Source organism: Caloenas nicobarica, chromosome 11 (assembly GCF_036013445.1).
Source record: "Caloenas nicobarica isolate bCalNic1 chromosome 11, bCalNic1.hap1, whole genome shotgun sequence".
Taxonomy (NCBI): domain Eukaryota; kingdom Metazoa; phylum Chordata; class Aves; order Columbiformes; family Columbidae; genus Caloenas; species Caloenas nicobarica.
The window spans coordinates 17,807,189-17,814,101 of record NC_088255.1 but is presented as its reverse complement, the minus strand read 5'-3'; the positions used below and the strand labels follow the sequence as shown (position 1 = coordinate 17,814,101).

Here is a 6,913-nt window from a genome sequence, read left to right as displayed (position 1 = left end):
TTGGGATTTTTCCTTCTTTAGGGGAAACTGGTTGCCTTGCTGGTTTTGGATGGTCGTGCTGGGTTTTGGATGCAGGGTTTCATCCGTGAGGTGGCCGGTGCAGGACAGGCTGTGTCTCTTCCTGGCCTTATCCTGCCAATGCTCTCCACTTCTCCTGCTCCCCTGGGGTGACCTGTGGGCTCAGACAACCAGTGTGAACTGCCCGTTAGAAGCTGTGCTGGGGCAAACTCTGCCGTTAGAGGCAGAAAAGGCTGTTCAGAATTGCCCCGTGTTGCCCTGCTCCAGCAGAAATGCTTCACCCTCACGTTCTGCAAAACTGCTGGTCTGCTTTGAAGAATGAGGAAAAAACAGATACAATCATAGGAAATTAAAGTCTGTATATGATGCAAATTTGTCCCTGTCCATGATGACAGATAAGCCCGGGCCATTGCTCACATGCTTTATCAGATCTCAGCAGTGCTCGTGCTCGGGGAGGCTTTGGGCGCAGACGGGTGAATGCACCCAGACACGAGTTGGGGGCAGATGCTCGCCCAGGACCCCCTCGGCGTTGGGCAGCAGGATGGGAGCCATCCTGGAAGGATGTCTGCGGGCCTTTACTGGCCTTCGTTTGGGCAGGAATCTCTCCTCTTCCGCAGCGTCGGCCGGCAGCGTTGGGGTGCAGCTCCCGGAGCAAGGTGGCTGTGGGGGTGCCAGCCCTGGTGTGTTGTAGCGCTCCAGAGCGATGCTGGCTCCAGCTCTCCTGGTAAAAGGCTCCCACCTATCGGTTGTGCTGCACAATTTCAGCTGCCTGAGAAACCTGCACATCCATTCCTCCCTTTTTGTCGGCCAAAGTCGGGTTGGCACATCCCTGGTGTTATCACGACCTTTGGGGGACCTGTCGTGGGGGCTTAAGCTCTGACTTAACCCAGGAAGGATGCAATTGGGTGGGGGAAATGCTTTGGTCTGCGAATATTACCCTGCATTGCTGCAAGCCATCCCTGTGGCCATTGAGCCTTATTGTGGTTGTAGGAGACAGTGTGTATGGGGGTGACAGGAGCTCCAGGGGGAACCCACCAAGGTCTGAGCATCCCCAGGGATGACCTTACCCTGTGCCATGTGGGGAGAGGAGCAGCTGTGTGCGGTGCTGTGGTGATGGTGATGCCGGCTGGTGGCAGAGGACATGGCAATGTCCAGGAAAAGCTGGGATTATGCTTGAAAATGGAAGCGAGAAGGTAGTGTCTTATAATAGATATCTTATTTAAGAAATCTGAAAAACCTCCTACAAAGCTTTTGGTTTGAGGGCAGAAAAATAAAATACCCCAAATTTGACCCATAGATGAGGACAGCTCGGCTGAAACTTGGCCGGGCGTTTGCTCAGGCTCTGCAGGTGCTTGTACAGCCCTTCTCCAAGCCCTGTGCAGCCCCTGCTGTGACACGGCTGGTCCCTGGAGCGAACAGCTGCTGCTGGGCTGTGTGACCGGGCGGTGCCACGGGGCTGGGGTCCCTGCGATGGGGCTGGGGTCCCTGTGAGACTGGTCTCGCCTTCATGGCAGGCTGGGGCTTGATGTTAATCCATCTTCCTGGGGGCACAGCCTTCCATCTGCAGCATCTCAGGCCAGCCCTCATATTTATTTGTTCTCTGATCGTTTTTGATGTGCTGCAAGAAAAAAAGAAAAAAGAGATAAATGAATGAGGAGGTTGGCGGCATGGTGCAAGTTTGCAACGTGGTAAAACTTGCAGCTTGGCTCGATGTGGGGGGATAACACTGCTGGCTTGTCTCCTGCAGAAAGGAACGTGAGATGTGGCTCAGGAGGTGCTGCGGAGAGGCTGGGAGCCTCTGGAGCTGGTGGCAGGCCAGGGCCACGTACCTCTTCAAATGGGCTCTTGTTCTTCAGCCCTTTTGCTCCCAAAAAGATCCAGTTGTCGCGGAAGCGCAGCTTGTCCACGTGGCTGCTGCCCAGCTCCACAAAATGTGCCCGTACATTGTCGTTCATCCTGAAAGAGGGTAAGAAGGTGTCAGTGTGGTTCCAGGTGGGTGTCCCCTCTTGTCCCTTTTCTGCTGCTGGCAGCAGCACCTCCAGCTCCCCCCAGCTGTAGGTTTTTGGGGAGCTGGGTGTTGTTCCTGGGGCCAAACTCACTTTGTGGCAGCATCATCGTAGCTGGCTGTCAGCACGAAGGTGCCGTACTTGATCTCTTGGAGGAAGGTGTCCAGTTTGCTAATGTCTAGGGGAGAAGAGCATTAAGGGGAGAAAAGGGGATTAAGCAGCTGCGTGGCTGCTGGGGAACCTCCTCTGGGTCGGTGAGAAATATCCTGGTGCCAGCCAGGATTTGGGGTCACAGGCTTGGGGAAGGAGGGGGCTCTCAGATGCTGCGTTCCCCATCTTGTGTTCCCACCTGGGCTCTCCCATAGCACCCAGGGCTGGGGCTTTCCTCCTGCTGGTACAACTGCAATGGGGAATTTGCTCCTAAAGTTTGCTGTGAAATCCAGTTACGTGAAATTTACTTCTCAACACAAGAAATGAACCTGCTCGGCCGCAGAGCTGCCTGCCCTGCCATCCTGCCTGCAGCTGGATTGCCGGAATTATTCCTCATTCTGCATCCAAGGGATGTTCGAGTCCAACGCCCCATCTAGTGGCACAGGAGCCGACTGCTGTCTCCTTCCAGATGCGTCTCCCACCACACATCTTGCTCACAAACTCAGCCTGAAATCTCATGATATTGCTGTTTCTCCTTAAAACTCCAGAGTTACCGAGAACAGGTTGCAAGCCCAAAAAGCAGAAAGGGTGATTCATCCATGGAGATCACCCTATAGGGGCGATTTTAGCATGTGATTTTGAGTATTCCTGCCAAAACTCTGCAGAGGTTTGGTAATAGATTTGCAACCATGGTGGGACTTGCAGCATCCTGCAAGTCAGTGCGAGCCGGGTTGTGAGCAGGCGCTGCCCCTGCGCAGGGTATCTTCTTGCTGTTAGGAAGATTGTTTGAAGCTGGCAGGCGCAGGGATGTGTGGTCTTTGCTGCCACCAAGCTCTGCTCCCTGTGCCCGGCTGCACTGGGGCTGAGGGCCACATCTCACCCTCCCCGTGCCAGGGTCTGCTGTGCTCTGACCTCCTCATTTACCCTCCTGCAGAAGGCAGGGGAACAAGCTGCTGCTCAGCCACCAGCAGCATTCAAAAACAGAGGTGAAAGCTGCAAAATCTCAGGATCAGTGTAACTACATGATCTCAGAAAGTAGCCACTCTAAGGTCCCAAGTGTCCTAGTTTATTCAGTTTAATGGAATTTTGTTTTTTCAGGCTTTTACATGCACTTAAAACGCACAAATAGCCAACCTCAGATGCGAATGCATTACAAAGACTCCAGGCTCAATGGCCTCAGGGAAAGCTGAGCTTTTCTCACCCAGGCTGGCAATCCTGGTCAAAGTCCACTCAACTTTATCATTAAATACATGGCAGAGGAGCAGCCTAAAGACCCGGCAGGCAGCAGTGCCGGTGTGAGCCCTGGCCGGGAGCTGCGGAGCAGCAAAGAGACCGTGCTTACCTCCAGAGTACATGTCGAACGTACCCACTTTCAGGACCTGCCCACTTGTTCCTGGAAGGTTAAAATTCGAAACAGAGCACAGTGAGTTTGCACTGGGGTGGCTCTAGGCTTTGCCAGACCACCAGCTTGGGGTTCCTGCCTCGAAATGCTTTGCTCTTCCCTCAGTGTGTCGTATTTGCTGTGACACTGAACGTGTTGCTCAGTGGAGTTCAGGGAGCCATCGTGCGTGACCCAGGTGGGTTTGTTCCCATCCCCTGGGCATTTCTTGCAACTGTAACTTTGCCTATCTGATGCGACACCGGAGTGATGTGCTTCTGGCTCAGCCACCGTGCCTGGAATGGGGTTCCTGGCGGCCTGTCCCCTCCCAGGGGCAGGAAGGGACCCCGGCCGTGGGGACAGAGGGGTTAGTGCCTGCTTGACTCACCGTTCACCAGTGCGATGTTCAGGCCTCGGCCAATGTTGTTTTTCACACTGCTCATGAGGCTGGAAAGGAAAGTGGAGAGAACCAGTAAGTGCAGGGATGCCCTGGAGATACTGGTGCCAATGAAACAGTGTGATGCAGCAAAGTGGCTGCAGACAGCGAAATATCTGCAGAAGTGGTAGCAAATAAAACAATTTCCATTTTTTTTTTTTTTTTAAAAAAAAACTACGAATGTCCTATGATGGCCATTATTGTACTTGGCAGAGGCTAAACTCACCCATTCAAGGCCAGGGCAGCCCCATCCCCCCCAAGTGCTGCTTACACCATGTCATCGAAGCAGATGGAGGGTCCCACCACATTTGCGGCACCGCTGATGATCTTGAAGGCGAACTGGTTCTGGGGGCAGCTCTTCTGGTTCCCGCACTTGTGCCGGGGCAGCTGCCGGCCTGCGAGGGAGGAGCGGAGCTGCAAGCCATGGCGTTGGCGCCATGGGGGGACACGGCTGTGTCCCCGCGGGGCTGAGCAGGGCTGGTGCTGCGGCACGGTGCCCCATAACGGGACAACACCTGGACCAGCTTCTTGCACGAAGGAGGCTTGTCCTGGGGCTGGGACTGGCTTCTTGTTTGAGGTTTGTGGTGCTGAGGCTGGGGAGGGGTGGGATGAGCTGGCCGGGTGCCGTTCTGGGTGTGAGCAGCGGGATGGCACGGCCATCGGAGGGGTGTGTGCCACCAGTGTTCAGAGCTGGCGCTTGTTCAAGGCCGTCCCTGGTGGCTTTTCTGCCCGGAGTTTCCCCATTCTTGGCCGGGGTAGGGACCAGTGCCACACCGCCCGCACGGGCCAGTGACCCTCTTCCTGTGGTAGCCTGTGGCCCAGGGGTGCTTCTGCTGGGGCAGGGGGATTGTTGAGGGTTTGTGCATTTGCAGAGCCCACCAAGGACATTGCTGCCATGTGCAATAATGAAACTCCCTTGCATTTGGGAGGGTGGGATTTTGCCTTGGGAAAGGGGCTCTTGAGGGCACCTATTGTGCTTCCACCAGCACCCTCAGCCATGGAGCACTGTTGTGTGATGGAGATGAAGTTGAGAGCGGTACTCACTGCCAGGCTTGTTGGTGGCACCTGTGGGTACCAAGCAGGAGGATTAGACACCCCAGAGAGATGCTGGCTCTTCCCCAAGCCAGGAGCAGCTGTTCAGGCACCATCTCTCCAAAACTGCTCCTCATGTCTGCAAGCACCCTCAGAGCCACCCGCCTTGGTGCAGCTTCTCATCGTGCTATCCCCAATGGTCAGAGCTGGTGGCTATAGCCTTGGCCAGGAACTGCAAGTGCAAATGTTCGTGGCAACTATATGCAGCTCTGGGGTCTGGCTCACAAAGGGGACACCCACGCCCTCCCTCCGGACCTGGCTGGGGCCCTGCCGGTGTCTCACCGAGCCAGCTCCGCAGGCTGATGGCTTTCCAGCTCCGATCGAAGTACGTCTGCACGATGAACCATGTGCCCAGCAGCGTGATGAGCAGAGCCACGTACCGGATCACGCCTGCGACGGACGGGAGACGAGCCAGGTGAGAGCAGCGGCAGCGTGGGTCAGGGACTGCAGCTTCCATCTGGCTTCTTGGGGACTCGGTCTGTGTGTCCCCAGGTTACCAGGCACAGGGTGACAGCCAGCGCTTGTGTGGCATGGGAAGGCACCTTAATACTCTTCCTTAATCCTCTAAAAGGACTCTGATCTCTTAATTACTATCTCTTGAGCGTGTGGTGATGCTCAGATAGGCATTACCCTTCTACTGGGAGCCCCTATTAATATTTCTCTCTGCATTAAAGTAAATCTGATAATTAGTCAGAAAGCTATGTAAATCCAAATATTTCTTACATTCCCAGCACTGGGAAGGCTGCTATCCCCCAATTAGTCACTAGCTACAGCTGAGCAGCTGCTAATACAAATGTGATTGGCATTTGGCTTTAAAGCAGTGCTCATCAGAGCAAAACGTTCCAGTCCTGCATGGAAAGAGAGTACAAAAATATACTGATATTGCAGCTGAATGGCTCTTATGGAACCAGGAATGTCTCAATAGCCATATCTTCCCAGCCGCAGAGGGTTTCACTGGGAAAAATACAACAGGCTGAAATCTACACAAATCTGTTAAAAACCTGATGCTTATACAAAGGCTTTTTCCCAAGGCTCTGTCAGGGGAGAGTCAGGGTATTTGGGCTGGGAAGGGGTCATGTAAATGAGAGAGGAGCAGAAAGAACTGTAGAAAAACGGACAGAGAAAAGTAAATTTCTTTCTCCCTCCTTACCTGACACCCGCATGGTGGTGGGGAGAGAAGGCACAACCAGAGGGGGTGGCCAAGGGTCACGAGTCACCTTGAGGAAAAAGAAGAAAATACTGTAAAGCATGCCTGTAACCCACCAACGCCAGGCAGGTATTAAATGAAAAAAATAATTGCTATTTTTAGCATATTTGCAATAACTAAGAAGTCACTGAAGGTGCATAAATTCTGATCAGGCACATGTGCTCGGTCCCACCCTGATGCTGAAGTCCTGGCTCCCATACACTGGAGCAGGCTGCATGGATCAAGCTTGCTTTATTTTTAAGCCTCTGAACTGTTCACTGTGCTTGTCTGCTGTCCTGTGTGCTCCTGTTCATGTCCTTTTCTCAGTAACCCATCGCTCTTTTCTATTCTGCTGATAGTGATGAGCTCAAGGAGCACATTTGTTGATCAGGGCTTTGCTGCATTTCCTTCTGGAATGATGCAAAGCAGGTTTCAAATATTAAGGACTGCAAAATGCTGTCTAGGACAAGCCGCGATTTGGCCTTGCCCGTTCAGAGGAACCTGCAGGAACAAGCTTGTCCTCCTTAAAATCAGAAAGCAAAGGGAGGAAGGGCAGCGCCGCTGAGCTGGGCCGAGCCCTGCCAGGTTTGGGGCGCCTGGCTTAAGAACAGAAATGTTTCCCCTTGTCCTAATCCTGCAGTGTCTTC

At 53.7% G+C, this 6,913-nt stretch overlaps 1 protein-coding gene across 1 annotated transcript; it reads right to left on the bottom strand.

The window, feature by feature from the left end:
• Positions 1-1,546: 1,546 nt before the first annotated feature.
• On the bottom strand, positions 1,547-6,243 carry FAM3D (FAM3 metabolism regulating signaling molecule D). Its single transcript, XM_065642740.1, has 9 exons — positions 6,231-6,243; positions 5,363-5,470; positions 5,033-5,053; positions 4,260-4,383; positions 3,941-3,999; positions 3,517-3,567; positions 2,118-2,202; positions 1,848-1,974; positions 1,547-1,636 (listed from the first exon to the last, which is right to left on the bottom strand). Exons 1-9 carry the CDS (start codon positions 6,241-6,243, stop codon positions 1,547-1,549), a joined length of 678 nt encoding a protein of 225 aa, XP_065498812.1.
• Positions 6,244-6,913: the final 670 nt, after the last annotated feature.